The sequence below is a fragment of the Oncorhynchus masou genome, chromosome 13 (genome assembly GCF_036934945.1).
Source record: "Oncorhynchus masou masou isolate Uvic2021 chromosome 13, UVic_Omas_1.1, whole genome shotgun sequence".
NCBI lineage: Eukaryota > Metazoa > Chordata > Actinopteri > Salmoniformes > Salmonidae > Oncorhynchus > Oncorhynchus masou.
The window spans coordinates 70,656,477-70,679,390 of NC_088224.1; the positions used below are offsets into that span (position 1 = coordinate 70,656,477).

At 42.8% G+C, this 22,914-nt stretch overlaps 3 protein-coding genes and 1 pseudogene across 7 annotated transcripts in view; 1 reads left to right on the forward strand and 3 right to left on the reverse strand.

Annotated features, from left to right (window-relative positions):
* Positions 1 to 55: 55 nt before the first annotated feature.
* On the reverse strand, positions 56 to 2,631 carry thyn1 (thymocyte nuclear protein 1). The gene is made up of 8 exons (XM_064984950.1): positions 2,555 to 2,631; positions 1,942 to 1,995; positions 1,719 to 1,769; positions 1,365 to 1,573; positions 840 to 1,001; positions 665 to 760; positions 407 to 557; positions 56 to 298 (listed from the first exon to the last, which is right to left on the reverse strand). The coding sequence occupies exons 3-8, from the start codon at positions 1,765 to 1,767 to the stop codon at positions 252 to 254; spliced, it is 714 nt and encodes a 237-aa protein (XP_064841022.1). The 5' UTR covers positions 1,768 to 1,769; positions 1,942 to 1,995; positions 2,555 to 2,631; the 3' UTR covers positions 56 to 251.
* Positions 2,282 to 17,126, forward strand: acad8 (acyl-CoA dehydrogenase family, member 8). 4 transcript variants are annotated; one of them, XM_064984945.1, is made up of 11 exons: positions 2,282 to 2,411; positions 12,686 to 12,786; positions 13,027 to 13,196; positions 14,747 to 14,856; positions 14,992 to 15,068; positions 15,142 to 15,279; positions 15,492 to 15,627; positions 15,731 to 15,894; positions 15,982 to 16,134; positions 16,491 to 16,593; positions 16,760 to 17,126. In XM_064984945.1, exons 1-11 carry the CDS (start codon positions 2,300 to 2,302, stop codon positions 16,816 to 16,818), a joined length of 1,323 nt encoding a protein of 440 aa, XP_064841017.1. In that variant the 5' UTR covers positions 2,282 to 2,299; the 3' UTR covers positions 16,819 to 17,126. The 4 variants fall into 4 exon arrangements, with proteins under 4 accessions (XP_064841017.1, XP_064841019.1, XP_064841018.1 ...); XM_064984947.1 differs by having other exon boundaries at positions 15,797 to 15,894; XM_064984946.1 differs by lacking the exon at positions 2,282 to 2,411 and adding an exon at positions 2,592 to 2,670.
* LOC135551614 (inactive serine/threonine-protein kinase 19-like) lies at positions 3,773 to 5,045 on the reverse strand (annotated as a pseudogene).
* A 116-nt stretch (positions 17,127 to 17,242) lies between the features above and the next one.
* esamb (endothelial cell adhesion molecule b) overlaps positions 17,243 to 22,914 on the reverse strand; it is a 31,605-nt gene continuing 25,933 nt past the window's right edge. For both annotated transcript variants that reach the window (XM_064984943.1, XM_064984944.1), the window contains 3 exons: positions 21,787 to 21,909; positions 21,563 to 21,692; positions 17,243 to 21,358 (listed from right to left, as the gene is read on the reverse strand). In XM_064984943.1, coding sequence (XP_064841015.1) covers positions 20,500 to 21,358; positions 21,563 to 21,692; positions 21,787 to 21,909 — 1,112 coding nt within the window. In that variant the 3' untranslated portion in view covers positions 17,243 to 20,499. The remainder of the gene's footprint in view (positions 21,359 to 21,562; positions 21,693 to 21,786; positions 21,910 to 22,914) is intronic.

Sequence of the window (22,914 nt, forward strand, 5' to 3'; positions counted from 1 at the left end):
ATTCTGCATGTTTAGACTGAAATGATCCCCTTTAGACAGTGAAGGCAAACAGATGAACTGTCAATAATACCTCTTTAATATTAGAAATAAAAATCCAGGCTGTCTCTTGACAAACACAGAAACCTTGAGACAATTTCCATTTAATACAAGCATAATGGTTCAATAGATCTCACCTACAGTAAACATATTAGCAGCAGCATCATCATACACAATACAGGAAAACTTCTCTCCAGGTCATCTTGTCAAAATCTTCACAGTGGGTCATTGTCCTCCAAACTCAGGACAAATTCAAATTCCTCTGAGTGAAAAAATAAAAAAGGTATGATTTTACTTACACAAAAGCTTTGTAAACCACGATGTGGCAATTTGACAACCATATTACTCAGTGTCACTGATCTCCACATACCACTGGTAAGGGGCTGGACAGACAGCCTGGCCCTGGTGAAGAGAGCCATGCCATTCAGGGACCCGCCTTTGGCCTTGTGCTGCAGGTGGATCTTCTTCAACTCAGACAGAGGAATGAAGCGCTTCAACATCCTCTCAAACTGGACATCAACCTGGCAGTCAAACATGAAACAAGTCAGCAGAGCGCTAGTACAGTTTAAATTGGATTGCGATAAAAAGCCTGTTACACAAACAAATGTGAACATGAAACCATTCATACCATACTCCATTTGGGGTTGTCTGCCTTGCTGGAGGCGTCGTAATGGACATCTTTCTTGTCAAACTGAGTGTGGTCCACATAGGACTCCTTTACAATCTGAAAAAGAGAAAGCAGGTGAGAGGCACCATACCCGAAACACAGTGTATATTACCAACAGAAATAAGAACAGGCTCACCTTCATAACTCCAGCTATTCCAGGCTCCTTGCAGTTGCTGTGGTAGAAGAATGCATGCTGCCCCTCTTTCATGTCTCGCATGAAGTTACGGGCTTGGTAGTTCCGAACACCATCCCAACACCCAGTTTGGTTGGGAAGAGTCTTCAGATCCTCGATCCCAAACTGTGACATAGTAAGTTAGCCATAACGACCCATAGGACAGGAGCCCATCTCTTGTTTCTGTATGTCGTTAGGCAGCTTGATGTATAAGTATACACCCAGAATAGGATGCTAGTCTGTCACAGGGAATTACTCCCAATCCATTCCATTTATGCAGAAAGTTAAACAGATGCATCGGGTCCCATTTTTTTAACCCCCAACTTTCCAATCTAAGGTTGGACACATTAACCACAAAGCCTCTGAGTTGGTAACAATTGTGACATGGAATAGCCTAGATATAATTTATCCTGTACAAGACATCACTATTGAGCAACAACAGGTCGTGACACAGATGACACCATTCTATTATTAAGCAGAATAGTATACCTTGACATCTATGCCATTTTCCAAGCGGCTCTCTGGCTCTGACTTCATCAGCCAGTGACAATACTGTGGTTGTACAGGGGATTTTTTTGCCTTTGAACTCTCCTGTTTTCCAGTCTTTCCACAACCTTTCCTCTTCCCCCTGACTGCCTGACCAACCTCCAATGGGGAATCCTCACTGTGGGCATTAGTTTTTGTCTCTTCATCGTTGCCTGGGTAATACATTCACTTATTAATAGCCATTTTAAAATCAAATCATTGTGGTAGTAAAGTGAGTGTGAAACAGTGTCAGGGATGTTGAAAAACCTTGCAATGGCATGTCATTCAGTGCACAGAAATGTGAACGCTTTTACTTACTGGATTGTAGTGTTCTTGTGGTTCCACGGGTTCTCATTTTAGGTGCCATGCCTGAGAGATGAAGCAATAGTGGTTGGCTTGGAAGAACTAGAATATTCAAGTCCCATTCCAATGATATCTAACCATTGGTGCGTGACAGTAGGTGACATTTGACTCACAGTTTAAAAAAATAACGTGTTTTATTAAATCAGTTAATTATGCGAAGGGTTGCATTGTTACTTACTGGTACGTTAGAACGATGCAAATCGAAGTGGTCGGAACCATAAAACTCAGAACACTGCAAAAAGAAGGACTGAATGACGAAGAACTCCCGCGCTAGTGGCTTACGTCAAAAGCATATGATGTAGAAACAATTCGCTTTAGTTTGTTTATCTGTTTAGGCCCCCTTAATGTATCTGGTTTAGGCAAGGAATCGACCTTAAAATATATTTCGGTGGTTAATTAAATAACGAGAAAAAATGTGCCCTTTCCTGAAAAAGTATAGAGGAAAACTAAGCAAGCAACCCAATATAACTACACGTATCTTGCGTAATGGAACTACATTTCCCTACAGTAGCAGCGTGATATAACCAATAACCAACATGGCCATGGGGACGTTATCTAGAGTTGTCAGACTGAGTTCATGCATCAGCAGAAGTCGGCGGTTAATATTTAACAGCACACAGAGACGAGGAATAGCTTCGTGTATTGACCGTAAGCATTTTTGGTTTCCAAATCGTTGGTAGAGTAATTCCAGACTTGCACTACTAACCATCTGACGCGTTAGCTTAGTTGGGATGAGCTGAATAGCTATCTAAACTAGCTAACGTTAGCTGAGTACTGTAACGTAAACTCACCCCATTCCGTACAAATGTGCGCAACCGCGACATTCAAACGAGGCTACAAAGAAAACGAATGGGACTTCAAAATCTGGGGTGTGAACTACGTTTGTATTCATGCGTTCATCGACATGGTAATGGCTCTATAGTATTGGAGAAAAGTTGAACAACACCCTCCGTTACATCGTGTCATGCCGTAACGTACATCACGCATAAAGCAACTATTTCTGTCTTACAATCTCTCTCCACCTGGTGTAGCACTTCTCTCATCGTTTAAAAACAAGAAATTGACAGTGACGGGGGTAAGGGGGATACCTAGTCATATTTTGCGTCGTTACTGTAAGCGATTACGACTCTCAAAAAAACTGTTTACTTCTGAGGATCACTTTAGCACCGTCCTAAAAACCCGATTCAAATTCGACACAAACCTTCAAATAGGTATGTAATCACACATTATATAAACTTTTATAGTGTTTTATTTACATTTTAGAGGCGATAAGTTGGACAGATCTGGTGAAAAAAAAACAATTTTCCCACACAACATCTCTCCTTACTATTACGCATTAGTTTCGCTTCCCCACCCGCCATTTAAAAAAAGATCCGACGGGGCTCATTGCCTGCTTGAATCATGCAGAAACGGGCAGCGTTTAGGTCATGTCACTTATTTTGTTGGAAAGGGGAGAACGTGTGCTTTACAATGGTATTGACATTACAGTTGATCTGGAAGTATTACGTTTTTTAGGCGCTAAAATAAGGTCAATTGTACGGACCAAGGCGATGTACAAAATTGAGTGAGTTAACGTTAGTGTTTTGTTTGTCATTGCCTTGTGTGCATTTTCCAGCATTGCATTCATACTTAAGTACTAGCTAGTCTTATTGACCACAGTTATTAAAACAACTAACGTTATACTACCTAAGTAGCAATGTAACCTCTGGTGGTCAAGTTGTACTCCATCCTTATTTTGAAGCCAAAGTGGTCGTGTTGATACAGTATTTAAAAAATATATATTTATTTAATGAAACCTGAAAATATTTTATTTTACACCATTGGCATTTCATCGACCTACAAGTTTTCACTTTGTACAATTGGCAGAAAAAACTTCCACAAAAACAAGGCAATACACCAAATGAATCTGTGGTTAATCATTTGTTAACATGGCCACTCATCATGTTCAGTTGCTCTGAGGGTTTCTTCCATGAAACAGGTCCTTATATCCATTCAGTCAGTTGAGTTCATTAGTCCACACACCTTATTAACAATGTTCCTGAAGTTGTGGGTATACATTCTATTAGCTCTGCACCAATGATGTCATGGATGTGGTACTTGATCTGGAATTGAATCTGTGAGTTGGTCTGTCTCTCCTCCAGGCTTAAGACTAAGTTATATGTGGTTGTCTTAACCATGCCCAGCACAGCTTTACGACCCTGTATTAGGTACTTGGTGAATCTGACAGTTGGGGATAGAGCTGCCAGCATCCCTGTCAGAACCCATAACTTCACCAGTTGCGTTCTCTGAGCCTGTGAAGAGAAACTCCTTGAGTATTTTGTATTTGTTGAAGCTCAGGTTGTTGCAGAAGGGCAGCACTTTCTCAAGGATCTTCTCTACTGTGCCCAGGGTCCAACTCCCCTCCTCCCTGGCCAGGACTTTAGCCTTGTAGTCTGCAGCGAACACCAACCCAAAGACCTCATCATCAAAGCCCAGCTGGGACATCAACACCTCCCCTGTTCCCTCAAGTCACTCAGCTGCATGTGTAACGGATGTGAAACGGCTAGCTTAGTTAGCGGTGGTGCGCGCTAAATAGCGTTTCAATCAGTGACGTCACTTGCTCTGAGACCTTGAAGTAGTAGTTCCCCTTGCTCTGCAAGGGCCGGGGCTTTTGTGGAGCGATGGGTAATGATGCTTCGTGGGTGACTGTTGTTGATGTGTGCAGAGGGTCCCTGGTTCACGCCCGGGTATAGACGAGGGGACGGTCTAAAGTTATACTGTTACATTGATGCTATTGACCACGATCACTGGTTGCTGCGGAAAAAGGAGGAGGTCAAAAGGGGGGTGAGTGTAACGGATGTGAAACGCTAGCTTAGTTAGCGGTGGTGTGCGCTAAATAGTGTTTCAATCGGTGACGCCACTTGCTCTGCAACCTTGAAGTAGTAGTTCCCCTTGCCTTGCAAGGGCCGCAGCTTTTGTGGAGCGATGGGTAACGATGCTTCGTGGGTGACTGTTGTTGTGTGCAGAGGGTCCCTGGTTCGCCCCCGGGTATGGGCGAGGGGACGGTCTAAAGTTATACTGTTACACATGTCCACTTGGGTCCAACCATTGTGTATAGTTGTTGTTTTAGGACGATTTGTGGAAGGGCGTCATTGAAGAGTTTGCGTGAGAATTAATGTTAAGGTCTTGCAGGTCCAGTGGTCCCTCTTCTCCATTGTTGACAGCACCAAACTGCTTCTCATTGCCAACTCTTAATTTCTTCACTTTAAACGTGTCTGGTATAAGGCCCTGTTTTCTGTTCATAACTGACATAAAGTAATCATTGCTGTAGCAACTCCTCGTCAAACAAGATTTTCAAATTGTTTTTGTTGATGTATTTTAACCGTATGAATTTTGAGATTGCATGCTGGTGTACAGGCAGGCCTGCTTGAGGACAGCCACTTGATTCGTATTGGTCAGCCATGGCTCCTTTCGACCTCTCTGAGGCAGGGGTGTGTGTACTATGCCCCTGTCTTTTTTATTTCACCTTTATGTAACCAGGTAGGCCAGTTGAGAACAAGTTCCCATTTACAACTGCGACCTGGCCAAGATAAAGCAAAGCAGTGTGACAAAAACAACAGAGTTACATATAAACAAACGTACAACACAATAGGAAAATCTGTACACAGTGTGTGCCAATGTAGAAGAGTAGGGAGGTAAGGCAATAAATAGTCCATGGAGACAAAATAATTAGAATTTAGCATCAATACTGGAGTGATAGATGTGCAGATGATGATGTGTAAGTAGAGATACTGGGATGCAAAAGAGATCGGTAAGCTGCTCTGACAGCTGATGCTTAAAGTTAGAGAGGGAGATATGTCTCCAGTTTCATTGAATTTTGGAATTCGTTCTAGTCATTGGCAGCAGAGAACTGGAAGGAAAGACAGCCAAAGCAAATGTTGGCTTTGGGGATGACCAGTGAAATATATCTGCTTTAGCGTGTGCTTCGGGTGGGTGTTGCTATGGTGACCAGTGAGCTGAGATAAGGCGGGGCTTTACCTAGCATAGACTTATAGATGACCTGGAGCCAGTGGGTTTGGTGATAAATATGTAGTGAGGGCCAGCCAACGTGAGCATACAGGTCACAGTGGTGGGTAGTATATGGGGCTTTGGTGACAAAACAGATGGCACTGTGATAGACTACATCCAGTTTACTGAGTAGAGTGTTGGAGGCTATTTTGTAAATGACATTGCCGAAGTCAAGGATCGGTAGAATAGTCAGTTCTACAAGGGTATGTTTGGCAGCATGAGTGAAGGAGGCTTTGTTGCGAAATAGGAAGCCGATTCTAGATTTAATTTAGGATTGGAGATGTTTTGATGAGTCTGGAAGGACATTTTACAGTCTAACCAGACACCTAGGTATTTGTAGTTTTCCACATATTCTAAGTCAGAACCGTCCAGTGTAGTGATGCTAGTCAGGTGGGAGGGTGCGGGCAGCAATCGGTTGAAAATCAAATCAAATTTTGTCACACATGGTTAGCAGATGTTAATGCGAGTGTAGCGAAATGCTTGTGCTTCTAGTTCCGACAATGCAGTAATAACCAACAAGTAATCTAACAATTCCAAAACTACTGTCTTATACACACAAGTGTAAGGGGATAAAGAATATGTACTTAAAGATATGAGTGAGTGATGGTACAGAGCAGCATAGGCAAGATACAGTAGATGGTATCGAGTACAGTATATACATATGAGTATGTAAAAAGTGGCATAGTTAAAGTGGCTAGTGATACATGTATTACATAAAGATGCAGTAGATGATAGAGTACAGTATATACGTATACATATGAGATGAACAATGTAGGGTATGTAAACATTATATTAGGTAGCATTGTTTAAAGTGGCTTGTGATATATTTTACATTTCCCATCAATTCCCATTATTAAAGTGGCTGGAGTTGAGTCAGTGTGTTGGCAGCAGCCACTCAATGTTAGTGGTTGCTGTTTAACAGTCTGATGGCCTTGAGATAGAAGCTGTTTTTCAGTCTCTCGGTCCCAGCTTTGATGCACCTGTACGGACCTCGCCTTCTGGATGGTAGCGGGGTGAACAGGCAGTGGCTCGGGTGGTTGTTGTCCTTGATAATCTTTATGGCCTTCCTGTAACATCGGGTGGTGTAGGTGTCCTGGAGGGCAGGTAGATTGCCCCCGGTGATGCGTTGTGCAGACCTCACTACCCTCTGGAGAGCCTTATGGTTGTGGGCGGAGCAGTTGCCGTACCAGGCGGTGATACAGCCCACCAGGATGCTCTCGATTGTGCATCTGTAGAAGTTTGTGAGTGCTTTTGGTGACAAGCTGAATTTCTTCAGCCTCCTGAGGTTGAAGAGGCGCTGCTGTGCCTTCTTCACGATGCTGTCTGTGTGGGTGGACCAATTCAGTTTGTCTGTGATGTGTATGCTGAGGAACTTAAAACTTACTACCCTCTCCACTACTGTTCCATCGATGTGGATAGGGGGGTGTTCCCTCTGCTGTTTCCTGAAGTCCACAATCATTTCCTTAGTTTTGTTGACGTTGAGTGTGAGGTTATTTTCCTGACACCACACTCCGAGGGCCCTCACTTCCTCCCTGTAGGCAGTCTCGTCGTTGTTGGTAATCAAGCCTACCACTGTTGTCGTCCGCAAACTTGATGATTGAGTTGGAGGTGTGTGTGGCCACGCAGTCGTGGGTGAACAGGGAGTACAGGAGAGGGCTCAGAACGCACCCTTGTGGGGCCCCAGTGTTGAGGATCAGCAGGGTGGAGATGTTGTTGCCTACTTTCACCACCTGGGAGCGGCCCGTCAGGAAGTCTAGTACCCAGTTGCACAGGGCGGGGTCGAGACCCAGGGTCTCGAGCTTGATGACGAGCTTGGAGGGTACTATGGTGTTAAATGCCGAGCTGTAGTCGATGAACAGCATTCTCACCTAGATATTCCTCTTGTCCAGATGGGTTAGGGCAGTGTGGTTGAGATTGCATCGTCTGTGGACCTATCTGGGCGGTAAGCAAATTAGAGTGGGTTTAGGGTGTCAGGTAGGGTGGAGGTGATATGGTCCTTGACTAGTCTCTCAAAGCACTTCATGATGACGGCAGTGAGTGCTACGGGGCGGTAGTCATTTAGCTTAGTTACCTTAGCTTTCTTGGGAACAGGAACAATGGTGGCCCTCTTGAAGCATTTGGGAACAGCAGATAGGGATTGATTGAATATGTCCGTAAACACACCAGTCAGCTGGTCTGCGCATGCTCTGAGGGCGCGGCTGGGGATGCCGTCTGGGCCTGCAGCCTTGCGAGGGTTAACACGTTGAAATGTTTTACTCACCTCAGTTGCAGTGAAGGAGAGTCCGCATGTTTTCGTTGCAAATACTTATTTTCCACCATAATTTGCAAATAAATTCATTAAAAATCCTACAATGTGATTTTCTGGATTTTATTTTCTCATTTTGTTTGTCATATTTGAAGTGGACCTATCATTAAAATTACAGGCCTCTCGTCTTTTCAAGTGGGAGAACTTGCACAATTGGTGGCTGACTAAATCATTTTTTGCCCCGTTGTATATAGAGAAAAGAGTCTGCCCGAGAATTGAACCCTGTGGCACACCCATAGACTGCCATAGGTCCGGACAACAGGCCCTCTGATTTGACACACTGAACTCTCTGAGAAGTAGTTGGTGAACCAGGCGAGGCAGTAATTTGAGAAGCAGTCTTGAGGTGGGCTTCAGTCCCAGGGTTGCCATCTACAGCTAAAAAAACAACAAAAAATTCAGCAAGAGAGGAGTTGCTATATTTATACAATAAAGCCTTTTTCCATAACGTTGTCGAGCCATTTAAGAAGGAATATCGTAGTAACTTTTATAACTACGTTTGAAGCCAAATTGGTAATAATAATTAGAGGTCGACCGATTTTATGATTTTTTAACGCCGATACTGATTATTGGAGGACCAAAAAAGCTGATACCGATTAATCGGCCAATTTAAGTGTTTTTTTTTAAATTTGTAATAATGACAATTACAACAATACCGAATGAACACTTATTTTAACTTAATATAATACATCAATAAAATCAATTTAGCCTCAAATAAATAATGAAACATGTTCAATTTGGTTTAAATAATGCAAAAACAAAGTGTTGGAGAAGAAAGGTAAAGTGCAATATGTGCCATGTAAGAAAGCTAATGTTTAAGTTCCTTGCTCAGGACATGAGAATATATGAAAGCTGGTGGTTCCTTTTAACACGAGTCTTCAATATTCCCAGGTAAGATGTTTTAGGTTGTAGTTATTATAGGAATTATAGGACTATTTCCCCCTATACCATTTGTATTTCATTACCCTTTGACTATTGAATGTTCTTATCGCTCCTCCCTGGGCTCGAACCAGGAACACAACAACAGCCACCCTCGAAGCAGCGTTACCCATGCAGAGCAAGGGAAACAACCACTGCAAGTCTAGGAGCGAATGACGTTTGAAATGCTATTAGCGCGCTATCGAGCCAGCCATTTCACTTCGGTTACACCAGCCTCATCTCGGGAGTTGATAGGCTTGAAGTCATAAACAGCGCAATGCTTGACGCACAGCAAAGCTGCTGGCAAAACGCACGAAAGTGCTGTTTGAATGAATGTTTACGCGCCTGCTTCTGCCTAACACCGCTCAGTCAGATACTTAGATGCTTGTATGCTCAGTCAGATTATACGCAACGCAGAACACACTAGATAATATCTAGTAATATCATGAACAATGTGTAGTTAACTATTCATTATGATTGATTGATTTTTTTTATAAGATAAGTTTAATGCTAGCTAGCAACTTACCTTGGCTTACTGCATTCGCGTAACAGGCAGTCTCCTTGTGGAGTGCAACAAGAGGCTGGTCGTTATTGCGTTGGACTAGTTAATTGTAAGGTTGCAAGTTTGGATCCACCGAGCTGACAAGGTGAAAATCTGTCGTTCTGCCCGTTACCCACCATTCCTCGGCCGTCATTGAAAATAAGAATGTGTTCTTAACTGACTTGCCTAGTTAAATAAAGATGAGATAAAGGTGTAAAAAAAACAAACAGGCAAAATCGGTTTCCAGCGAGACATGATGTCCCAGATGTGCTCAATTGGATTCAGGTCTGGGGAACAGGCGGGCTAGTCCATAGCATCAATGCCTCCCTCTTGCCTAGTGGTTAGAGCGTTGGACTAGTAACCGGAAGGTTGCGATTTAAAACCCCCGAGCTGACAAGGTACAAATCTGTCGTTCTGCCCCTGAACAGGCAGTTAACCCACTGTTCCCAGGCCGTCATTGAAAATAAGAATGTGTTCTTAACTGACTTGCCTGGTTACATAAAGATAAAATTTAAAAAATAATAATAAAAATTGCAGGAACTGCTGACACACTCCAGCCACATGAGGTCTAGCATTGTCTTGCATTAGGAGGAACCCAGGGCCAACTGCACCAGCATATGGTCTCCCAAGGGGTCTGAGGATCTCATCTCGGTACCTAATGGCAGTCAGGCTACATCTGGCGAGCACATGGAGGGCTGTGCGGCCCCCCCAAAGAAATGCCACCCCACACCATGACTGACCCACTGCCAAACCGGTCGTGCTGGAGGATGTTGCAGGCAGCAGAATGTTCTCCACGGCGTCTCCAGACTGTCACGTCTGTCACATGCTCAGTGTGAACCTGCTTTCATCTGTGAAGAGCACAGGGCGCCAGTGGCGAATTTGCCAATCTTGGTGTTCTCTAGCAAATGCCAAACGTCCTGCAAGGTGTTGGGCTGTAAGCCCAACCCCCACCTGTGGACGTCGGGCCCTCATACCACCCTCATGGAGTCTGTTTCTTACTGGAGGTCATTTTGCAGGGCTCTGGCAGTGCTCCTCCTGCTCTTCCTTGCACAAAGGCGGAGGTAGCGGTCCTGCTGCTGGGTTGTTACCCTCCTACAGCCTCCTCCATGTCTCCTGATGTACTGGCCTGTCTCCTGGTAGCACCTCCATGCTCTGGACACTACGCTGACAGACACAGCAAACCTTCTTGCCACAGCTTGCATTGATGTGCCATCCTGGATGAGCTGCACAACCTGAGCCACTTGTGTGGGTTGTAGACGCCGTCTCATGCTACCACTAGAGTGAAAACACAGCCAACATTCAAAAGTGACCAAAACATCAGCCAGGAAGCATAGGAACTGACTATGCTCGACTATGCATATAATTGATAGCTTTCGAAAGAAAACACTCTGACGTGTCCAGAACTACCAAGATATTTTCTGTGCGTGCCCTAGAACGTGAGCTTCAGGCAAAACCAAGATGAGACGGCATCCAGGAAATTTGCAGGATTTTTGAGGCTCTGTTTTCCATTGTCTCCTTATATGGCTGTGAATGCGAGAGGAGTAAGTCTGCCCTTTCTGTCGTTTCCCCAAGGTGTCTGCAGCATTGTGACGTATTTGTAGGCATATCATTGGAAGATTGACCATAAGAGACCACATTTACCAGGTGTCCGCCCGGTGTCCTGCGCCGAAATTGGTGCGCAAAAGTCAGCTGCAAGTATTTTTCCATGGAATTTAGAGAAGAATGCAAGCTTCCACGAACGATATATCAATGAAGAGATATGTGAAAAAACACCTTGAGGATTGATTCCAAACAACGTTTGCCATGTTTCGGTCGATATTATGGAGTTAATTCGGAAAAAGTTTGACGTTGTAGGTGACTGAATTTTCGGTTCGTTTCGGTAGCCAAATGCGATGTACAAAACGGAACGATTTCTCCTACACACAGACGCTTTCAGGAAAAACTGCGCATTTGGTATGTAACTGAGAGTCTCCTCATTGAAAACATACGAAGCTCTTCAAAGGTAAATGATTTTATTTATTTGGTTATCTGGTTTTTGTGAAAATGTTGCGTGCTAAATGCTACTCAAAATGCTAAGCTAGCTTAGCATACTCTTACACAAATTAGTCAATTTCTATGGTTCAAAAGCATATTTTGAAAATCTGAGATGACAGTGTTGTTAAGAAAAGGCTAAGCTTGAGAGCAGACGCATTATTTTCATTTTATTTGCGATTATCAGATATCGTTAACGTTGCGTTATGCTAATGAGCCTGAGGCTTTAGTCACGATCCCGGATCCGGGATGGGGAGTTTCAACAGGTTAAAGTAATGATGGACTGTCATTTCTCTTTGCTTTATTCAGCTGTTCTTGCCATAATATGGACTTGGTCTTTAACCAAATAGGGCTATCTTCTGTATACCACCCATACCTTGTCACAACAGAACTGATTGGCTCAAATGTATTAAGAAGGAAAGAAATTCCAAAAATACATATAACAAGGCAAACCTGTTAATTGAAATGCATTCCAGGTGACTACCTCATGAAGCTGGTTGAGAGAATGCCAAGACTGTGCAAAGCTGTCATCAAGGCCAAGGGTGGCTACTTTGAAGAGTGTCAAATATAAAATATATATTTTTAAATTAACCTTTAGGTTACTACATGATTCCATGTGTTATTTCATAGTTTTATGTCATCACTATTATTCTACAAGGTAGAAAATATTAAAAATAAAGAAAAACCCTTGAATGAGTAGGTGTGTCCAAACTTTTTACTGGTACTGTATATATTTTTAAGAGAAATACCATGGTGGCTGCAGTGCAACTTAGAAATAGCCCAAAAACCTGCAACCTCCAGCAATACATTTTCACATGTGACATCGTTTTCAAAGTAGCCCAATTTGGCCAGAACATGGCAACACTGTTCTGGCCTGACCTACGTTGAGTTGGACGGATGTAAAGAAAGGGCGTGTGTCATGTTCAATGGTTGTTTGAACTTTTTCACATGAAGAGAAATAGTATGTTAAAAAGGATTCTGGTCATTTTTACCTTACTCTACAGTATTATCATTGTCATTATACCACTAGGCTTTATTCAGTATGTGCCATGCATGACACTATTCTTAACTCCCTCCTTGCAGCTTCTCATGGCCTCAGCGATGAACAGAAGGAGTTTCAGAAGATGGCCTTTGACTTCGCAGCCCATGAAATGTCTCCACACATGGCCGAGTGGGATGAAAAGGTACTAACTACTGTGCAGTGCAGCTTGTTTAGCTAGATTTTTGAGCCACTTTAAAATCTGAATCCCTTTCAACCCATCCATATCAATGGAAGAAATGGAACGGTATCAAACATATGGAAACTACGTGATCAATGCCATTCCAATGAGCCTGACTTCCTACAGCTCTTCCCACCAGCCTCCTCTGCAATCACTCATCCCCTTTTTGTGAACGTAAAAGCATATATATATTTTTTTGTTCAGGAAATCTTCCCGGTGGAGACCATGCGAAAGGCTGCCCAGCTGGGGTTTGGGGGGATCTATGTACAGCCGGAGGTGGGGGGATCTGGCCTGTCTCGCCTGGACACCTCGGTCATCTTTGAGGCGTTATCGACAGGCTGTGTCAGCACCACAGCCTACATCAGCATTCATAAGTAAGGCCTGGCCAATGCCAGCAATCACCACAACATTCAACCTCTAAAGGGTCTGCTCAAGAGACCCCTGCTTTAAATTAATATCTAGTCAATTGCCTATAGGGGATTTTTGGTTATGATTACGATTAGGATTATGATTTTTCAACGCCGATACCAATTATTGGAGGACCAAAAAAAGCTGATACCGATTAATCAGCCAATTTTATATTTGATATATATATATATTATAATGACAATTACAACAATACTGAAAGAACACTTATTTTAACTTAATATAATACATAAATAATAACATGCTCAAGTTGGTTTAAATAATGCAAGTGTTGGAGAAGAAAGTAAAAGTGCAATATGTGCCATGTAAAAAAAGCTAACATTTCAGTTCCTTGCTCAGAACATGAGAACATACAGTGGGGCAAAAAATTATTTAGTCAGCCACCAATTGCAAGTTCTCCCACTTAAAAAGATGAGGCCTAATTTGCAAATAAATTCATTAAAAATCCTACAATGTGATTTTCTGGATATATATTTTTTTCTCATTTTGTCTGTCATAGTTGAAGTGTACCTATGATGAAAATTACAGGCCCCTCATCTTTTTCAGTGGGAGAACTTGCACAATTGGTGGCTGACTAAATACTTTTTTGCCCCACTGTATGAAAGCTGGTGGTTCAGTATTCCCAGTTCTTCAATATTCCCAGTTAGGTTTTAGGTTGTAGTTATTATAGGACTATTTCTCTCTATACCATTAGTATTTCATATACCTTTGACTATTGGATGTTCTAATAGCCACTTTAGTATTGCCAGCCTAATCTCAGGAGTTGATAGGCTTGAAGTCATAAACAATGCTGTGAAGCAAGCATTGCTAAGAGCTGCCGGCAAACGCTCAGTCAGACTGCTCTATCAAATCATAGACTTAATTATAATAACACAAATACGAGCCGTTGGCCATTAATATGGTCAAATCCGGAAACTATCATTTCGAAAACAAAACGTTTATTCTTTCAATGAAATACGGAACCGTTCCGTATTTTAGCGAACGCAAGTGAAGTGACACAATTTCCCTAGTTAATATTGCCTGCTAACATGAATTTATTTTAACTAAATATACAGGTTAAAAAAATATACTTCTGTGTATTGATTTTAAGAAAGGCATTGATGTTTATGGTTAGGTACATTTGTGCAACGATTGTGCTTTTTTTCGCGAATGCGCTTAAATCATCCCCCGTTTTGGCGAAGTAGGCTGTGATTCAATGATAAATTAACAGGCACCGCATTGATTATATGCAACGCAGGACAAGCTAGTTAACTACACATGGTTGATGATATTACTTGGTTATCTTATGAAAACAATCCATCTTCACAATCACTAGTTAAGTTTAATACTAGCTTGCACCTTACCATGGCTCCTTGCTGCACTCGTGTAACAGGTGGTCACCCTGCCATGCAGTTCTTGTAGAATGCAATGTAATGGGCGTCCAAAAAGGCCGGTTTACTGATTTGTTCTGAAAACGTGAGTATGGGTGTTCATTAATGGGATGCTCATTTCTGTGCAGCATGTGTAACTGGATGATTGACACCTTCGGCAACACCGAGCAGAGGGAGAAGTTCTGCCCTGAGCTTTGTACGATGGACAAGTTTGCCTCTTATTGTCTCACTGAACCAGGTTGGTATTTTGTCTTCATCTTTCTAGTATATGATAGTGTGTCATGCATTGACACCATGAACCTGTGTAATGTGGTTATGAAGCAGTTTTATTTCTGAATCTTTTTGTCTTATTGAATCTCATTTCACGTTTCAGGCAGTGGCAGTGATGCTGCTTCGTTACTCACTACTGCAAAGTTGGAAGGAGACCATTATATCCTCAATGGTTCCAAGGTACTGTTTTTAATTAATCTCCGTGATATAAAAGTGTAAGTTCCTGTCTCACTCTGTATGTGTCCTACTGCAGGCCTTCATCAGTGGAGGAGGAGACACAGACGTGTACATAGTAATGTGTCGGACGGGAGGGAAAGGTCCCAAGGGGATCTCCTGTGTGGTGGTGGAGAAAGACACTCCAGGACTCAGCTTTGGCAAGAAGGAGAAGAAGGTAGCTGGCATTTGATTGATGTTGGTATTGTCTTAAATTGGTCATTTTGAATACAATCATTGTCTTATAAACTGTAAAGCAGGAACCTACAAACTTACATGGTCTGTAGACATGAGGACATTAACTAAGTGAAGCCATGTCCACCAGGGGCCATAGTTGAGTCCCTGAGGGATGCAGTGATTTCCAAACTGAGGCCTCTCCTCTCTCTCCAGGTGGGATGGAACTCTCAGCCAACTAGAGCAGTGATCTTAGAGGACTGCCACGTCCCAGTGACCAATCGGCTGGGTCAGGAGGGACAGGGCTTCAACATTGCTATGAGAGGCCTGAACGGAGGCAGGATCAATATTGGTGAGATGGCACCAGATTTACCTTCTGTTTCAATGGTTTGTTATTTGATGGCCATCTATATATTTTTTTCAAGTCGTTTTTGCTTAACCCATTTTATTTACAGGTTTTGAAAACACAACCAATGCTCAGGTGTCCGCTACATTCTTACATTGGGTTTATCTGCCTGCAGCCTCTTGTTCTCTTGGGGCGGCCCATGCATGTGTACAGCTGGCGAGAGATCACCTGCTAGTACGCAAGCAGTTTGGAGAGGCGCTCTCCAACAACCAGGTAAGCATCCCATCAAGTCTACGGCTTTGAATTGGGAAAGAACTTTAGTAATCCAATAGGATATTTGATTCTGGGTTCCTTCTGTAGTTCCTGCAGTTTAAGTTGGCAGAGATGGCAACCAAGCTAGTGGCATCACGTCTGTTGCTACGCGAGGCTGCCGTGGCACTGCAGGAGAGCAGGTCTGACGCTGTGTCCCTCTGCTCCATGGCCAAACTCTTTGTCACTGACGAGTGCTTCAACGTGAGTCAATATTATCTCTTAAAATGGTTCTTATGAAAATACTTAGTATTTACTGTAAAACCCTCCAATAGCTATTATCCTGGGCGTGTATTTGCTTAAACTGCAGCGAAATTCTACTGCAGCAGACAGTACATGATTAAATTATACTTTTTGGGGACCCAGAGCTTATTATAGACCAGTGTTTATTTGCTAAAATGTGAAACGATGCCCGGCCATTAAGAGACCAATGCTTGTTGGAGACTCAACATTTAATGGACGTTTTACAGTAAGTGTTCTCCTTTTGCACACTGGTAATGATGTAGTCTATCAGATGTAGCTGGACAGCTCTCACACACAGGTATCTCGGCAATCAACAGATCTGTAACCAGGCACTCCAGATGCATGGTGGGTACGGTTACCTGAAAGACTACGCTGTTCAACAGTTTGTCCGGGACATCCGAGTACACCAGATACTGGAGGGTATGTATACACTTTGCTTACCATGACAAAGCTGTCCTTCTGAAATTCTGCTTTGTAACAGGTGTTTATCAGTATTTGAATGGTAACACACACCTCTTTATGAAATTAGGTACTGTTGTTGCACTGACAAATTACTGACGTTTTACCCTTTTATATTTCCTTTCAGGAACAAATGAAGTGATGCGGATGATAATTGCCAGAAGTTTACTGTCAGAGTCTGGATAAATGTAATGCCATGGGCCATCCAAAATGGACTTTCTCCTGTCTTGAAGGGATGGTGGTAGCATTTGACTGGATCCCTCAAGTGTCTTTTAAAGGGGGAAAATTCTATAGCAGTTTTGTTTTTGAGATTGCAAACAGGACAGGAGGACCTAATGACAGCATGGAATTAAATGTTATGTAAACATTTAATTTAGGTGATTTAAATAATTTACTCATTGAGAGATACAGTATGGAAGTGTAACATTTCTCCATGCTGTATTTTGTGGTGAAGCTTTTTGGTTGTCTTGCAATAAAAAAACAATGCATCTATATTTACCTTTAACTAGGCAAGTCAGTTAAGAACAAATTCTTATTTTCAATGACAGAGGTTTAACTGCCTGTTCAGGGGCAGAACGACAGATTTTTACCTTGACAGCTTGGGGATTTGAACTTGCAAACTTTCGGTTACTAGTCCAACGCTCTAACCACGAGGCTACCCTTGCTGCCCCAGATGTATCAGATGGTTAGTTTGATATCGTGGCCTTTCATGTGTATTCAGTTATGATGATAACATTTGAAACAGGAGCAAGTTTGGTTCTCATGATAATTCCAGTTTAATCCTAAAACAAATGTATCTAGGCGGGTTGGATAACTGTAAAGTTTCATGTATGGTGTGTGTACTATAATATTTGGCGCTCAAATGTGACTGACAATCCAGTCATTTACATTCAATAAAACTGACAGCACTAGATAAGTTTAAATGTGAATTTTCTCAGCTATGGTACTACATTAATGAAAACCATTCAGAACCATGTTGTGTTTAAACGGCTGCATTGGACCTTTATCTCTATCAAATTATTTCTGGGTAACAATTAAGTACCTACTGTGATGGAAATTCTTGTTCGATGCTAAAAAAAAGTAAAAATAAAAATAGCTCTTACACTGAATGGCCATGATCAATTTCACAGTATTATTCTAACCTCAGAACACAGGAAAATCACATGACTGCACTGGGCCTTTTGGAGTTAAGGGAAGAATATTTAAAGCCCAGAAATCTCAGCCATTGAACAAACACAGCCTAGCATTATCAATGAATTATACATTCCAACTACCTAATTAATATATTCTCAGTATACATTGTGATAAAACCACAATATTCTGTAATAAGTTCTTATTAGATATGTGTACAAGTATGGGTCAATGCTTTGAACATTTCCAATATTGAAATTCTATAAAATACCTGGATAGCATGTATGGCAGGTTTTACTGGAGTTGTAACAACTCAACATGAACAGTTGGCCTGAGAAGACTGTGTCAAGGAGGACTAAGGGAGTGTGCTTTACTGTATATCAGGTATTTGCGTGTGTGAAGTTAAATGTTTAACCCATCTCTATGGGAAGTGATGTGCGTTCTTGAGCATGTACTCTCCAGACATCTCCCTTATCAATAGCTGGCATAACAATTTTACACTATATATATATATATATACATACATACATACATACACACACACACACACAGTCAAATACAGTGCATTTGGAAAGCATTCATACCTTGTGACTTTCCACATTGTTATGTTAGCCTTATTCTAAAATAGATAGATTGTCCCCCCCATATCAATCTGCATACAATACCCCATAATGACAAAACAAAAACAGATTTTTAGAAATGTTTGCAAATGTATAAAAAAAAAAACATTTACATAAGTATTCAGACATTTTACTCAGTACTTTGTTGAAGCACCGTTGGCAGCGATTACAGCCTAGAGTCTTCTTGGGTATGAAGCTACAAGCTTGGCACAATTGTATTTGGGGAGTTTCTCCCATTCTTGTATGCAGATCCTCTTAAGCTCTGTCAGTTTGGATGGGGAGCATCGCTGCACAGCTATTTTCAGGTCTCCAGAGATGTTAGATTGGGTTCAAGTCCAGGGTCTGGCTGGGCCACTCAAGGACATTGAGACTTGTCCCGAAGCCACTCCTGCATTGTCTTGGCTGTGTGCTTAGGGTCGTTGTCCTGTTGAAACGTGAACAATCGCCTCAGTCTGAGGTCCTGTGCGCTCTGGAGGTTTTCATCAAGGATCTATGTACTTTGCTCTGTTCATCTATCCCTCGATCCTGACTAGTTTCCCAGTCCCTGCCACTGAAAAACATCCCCACATCATGATGCTGCAATGACCATCCTACACCGTAGGGTGACACTTGGCATTCAGGCCAAATATTTCAATCTTGGTTTCATCAGAGAATCTGGTTTCTAATGGTCTGAGAGTCTTTAGCTACCTTTTGGCAAACTCCAAGTGGGCTGTTGTGCCTTTCACTGAAGAGTGGCTTCCGTCTGGCCACTCTATCATAAAAAGGCCTGATTGGTGGAGTGCTGCAGAAATGGGAGAACCTTCCAGAAGGACAACCATCTCCACAGAGGAACTCTGGAGCTTTGTCAGGGTGACCATCGGGTTCTTGGACACCTCCTTGACCAAGGCCGTTCTCCCCCTGCTTGCTCAGTTTGGCCAGACGGCCAGCTCTAGGAAAAGTCTTGGTGGTTCCAAACTTCTTCCACTTAAGAATGATGGGGACCTTCAATGCTGCAGAAATGTTTTTTGTACCTACCCCTCCTCAGATCTGTCTCAACACAATCCTGTCTCGGAGCTCGAAGGACAATTCCTTCGACCTCATGGCTTGGTTTTTGCTCTGACATGCACTGTGAGACCTTATAAAGACAGGCGTGTGCCTTTCCAAATCATGCCCAATCAATTGAATTTACCACAGGTAATCATGTTGTAGAAACATCTTAAGAATAATCAATGGAAACATGATGGAACCTGAGCTCAATTTAGGGTCTCATAGCAAAGGGTCTGAGTACTTATTTATATAAAGGTATGTTTTTTTATATATACATTTGCAAAAATGTCAAAAGATCTGTTTGCTTTGTCATTATGGGGTTTTGTGTGTAGATTGAGGATACATTTTCATATAATCCACTTTAGAATAAGGCTGTAACACAAAATGTGGAAAAGTCTGAATACTTTCCAAATGCACTGCATCTCGATTCAACGTCTTCGCAAACAACTTGCTAAAAAAAAGGTGTTTTAGAGAATAATTAATCAATAAGCACCGGGGGGGGGGGGGGGGATACGGTCAATATCCCACGGCTAAGGGCTGTTCTTATGCAAGCTGCAAAGTGGAGTGCCTGGATATAGCCCTTAGCCATGGTATATTGGCCATATACCACAACCCCCCAAGGTGTCTTATTCCTATTAGAAATTGGTTACCAACGTAATTAGAGCAGTAAAAAGATATACGGTCTCATATACCACGGCTGCCAGCCAATCAGCATTCAGGGCTCGAACCACCCAGTTTATAAAAGGCCTTAAAGAATATAGAATAGGCCTTGTTTTAACCTTAAAGAATCTGAACATGGCAAATAAAAGCAATAACATTTATTTAGAAAAAAAGATTTGAAAACAGCTAAAATAATAAAAACAAATCAATTAAGTCTTTGAACTTGTGCAGACTTGAATACAGGAGATTCCATAAGTGTCTTCTTCAGCATGAGCTCTTCTTTCTACTCTGAAAATCATTTTGAACGATCACAATAAAAAAGTGTTTTTAATTCCAAGCAAATCCTTCTCTATACAATCTTCCTTTGAGGAAGTCTTTATTCATTTGCTTCAGTTGTGTTCAGTAGTAAAACGGGAGACCCTCCAGTGGGCTATACCAGTGATCCAGCCTGGCTCTGAGCGGGCACCATGACGGGCACAGCCCCCATACAGGCCAGGGTGGTGGAGCTGATGGGCGAGGTGAGAGGGCGTGGTACCTGGGGCTGGGCCCCCTCAGTCTTGTCGGGGTCTGTGACCATGTTGGCAGGTGGGGCACCGTTAGAACTGGAGGATCTGCTGTGTCCATAGTGAGGCATGCTACTGATGCTGGGGGGTCGGCTGTGGTTGGAACTGGGGGGTTGGCTGTGCCTGTGTGGAGAGCTGCCACTGATGTGGTTCAAGCTTGGTGGTCTGCTGTGCCCATGTGGAGAGAGGGCGCCGATATTGTTAGAACTTGGGGGTCGACTGTGCCCCTGGGGGGAGGGGGCACCAATGTTGTTAGAACTATGGGGTCTGCTGTACCCATGTGGAGAGGTGACACCAACATGGTTAAAACTGGGAGGTTGACTGAACCCATGGGGAGGAGTGTCAACAATGATACTAGTGCTGAGGAGCCGGGTGTGGCCAGGGGGTGGAGTCCCACTGATGTGGTTAGAACTGGGGGGTCGACTGTGCCCTTGTGGATAGGTAGCAACACAGAGGGGTCTGGTGTGTCTGGGTGGAAGTGTGCCACTGATGTACCCTGGGAGGCCCTGCAGGGGGTTGAGCTCTCCAGGCCGAAGGCGGTAGGCGTTGAGCACAGAGCCTGTGTCAGAGGCCGGTGCAGTGGGGTAGGGGAAGTTTTTGAGCTGCTGGGGGTCTTCCGGATGGGGGCTCGTGGCTATGGATGACAGCGTGCCATTTTTGGAGATGATGTCTGAGCCTGTGCCACTCTTTGCCCAGGAAACACGCTTGGGTGCCTGGGCATCCTCCCTGTGATGGATAGACAGACAGCTAATGAGAAAACACCAACCAAGATCATATCACATGCTACACACATCCTCCAACCACCTGCAGAAATTGAATTAGAACACCTGCATTGTCAATGGTAAAGTCCTAGTAGTTGTACATCCCGTGGTGTTTAACAACTGCACCTGATTTTCTGATAACACACACAAACACAGAAAAAAATCTCACTTGATATCATTGGCTATCTCCTCCTCTTCGTGGTCTCTCCTCCTCAGCATGAAGATGAGGAAGAGTATGATGGCTACCAGTCCCACGATGGACCCCAGAGTAGCAGCAGCAATCGCTCCAGAATTAGAGGCTGTGGAAGAGGACACACAGAGGCTTCAAACAGGAAACATTAGCAGTCTGTATGTACTAATATGAGAATGTGTGTGTTACTTTCCTACACGTACAGGTGAAGACCTCCAGGTTGACAGAGCAAGTGTCAGAGCCGGCAGTGTTGCTAGCTCGGCACACATATTTCCCTGACATGCTCTTAGTGAGGTTACTCAACCGGAGGGTACCTTGCCTCTCATCTGAAAGACAAAGACAGTGTTACACACTCTTGCCTCTACAGTACATGAATATATTGATGATGTACAGTGCACAGAACGTTATACACCTTTCAAACACACTCTCAATCTACAGTAATGTAGACAGTTACACTAGGTAACACAAGGGTAGCTACAGTATGTATACAAACATAATTAGACCACACACTCTACCAAGTGCAATACTCTCTTGGTTCCAAAGCTATACGTATTGAGGGGTATCCTGGTCCGAGGGAGTCACATCCCACTGGGCACAGACATTGGATCAACATAATTTACATAATTTCACTCCACATTGGATCAACATAATTTCACTGAAATGACATGGAAACAATGTTGAGTCAACCAGTATGTGCCCAGTGGGATGGGCTGTTCTTTATACCAGTACAGATCCTCTTTGATGATATCTCTCTTTTCTGTCCCGGGGATAAATAATGTGGTTACATGGAGAGACTTCACTAGCAAATGGTTAAACACCAGACAAAGAATCTCCACAATGATGAATCAGAACCTGTGGCTTTTCACAACTGGACTCAGTTTACATAATCCTAGTTGCTGTGGTCCACTTGTCATAGTTGGCATGGGGATGCTCTATTGTAAATATGTAACACTGGGGATACTAGAGAATAATAAACATATGTGGGGCAGGTTTTATCAAGCAAATCTGCTCAAAATCCGATTGGAAACGTCACAAGATAATATTTTCATCAGATGTGTTTCCAAATCAAATCAAATTGTATTTGCCACATGCGCCATAAAAAAAACAGGTGAAGACTAACAGTGAAATGCTTACTTACGGGCCCTTTCCAACAATGCAGAGAAAAACAGGTGAAGACTAACAGTGAAATGCTTACTTACGGGCCCTTTCCAACAATGCAGAGAAAAACAGGTGAAGACTAACAGTGAAATGCTTACTTACGGGCCCTTTCCAACAATGCAGAGAAAAACAGGTGAAGACTAACAGTGAAATGCTTACTTACGGGCCCTTTC

Excerpts from the sequence above, each read along its gene's own strand:
- thyn1 (XM_064984950.1), bottom strand. The coding sequence starts at position 1,767 with ATGGCACCTAAAATGAGAACCCGTGGAACCACAAGAACACTACAATCC. Across the intron at positions 1,002-1,364 it reads AAAATGGCATAGATGTCAAG|TTTGGGATCGAGGATCTGAA; the intron begins GTATACTATTCT and ends ACTATGTCACAG. Across the intron at positions 299-406 it reads TGTCCAGCCCCTTACCAGTG|AGGAATTTGAATTTGTCCTG; the intron begins GTATGTGGAGAT and ends TTTTTCACTCAG.
- acad8 (XM_064984945.1), top strand. The coding sequence starts at position 2,300 with ATGGCCATGGGGACGTTATCTAGAGTTGTCAGACTGAGTTCATGCATC. Across the intron at positions 15,069-15,141 it reads ATATCCTCAATGGTTCCAAG|GCCTTCATCAGTGGAGGAGG; the intron begins GTACTGTTTTTA and ends GTCCTACTGCAG. Across the intron at positions 15,280-15,491 it reads TTGGCAAGAAGGAGAAGAAG|GTGGGATGGAACTCTCAGCC; the intron begins GTAGCTGGCATT and ends CTCTCTCTCCAG.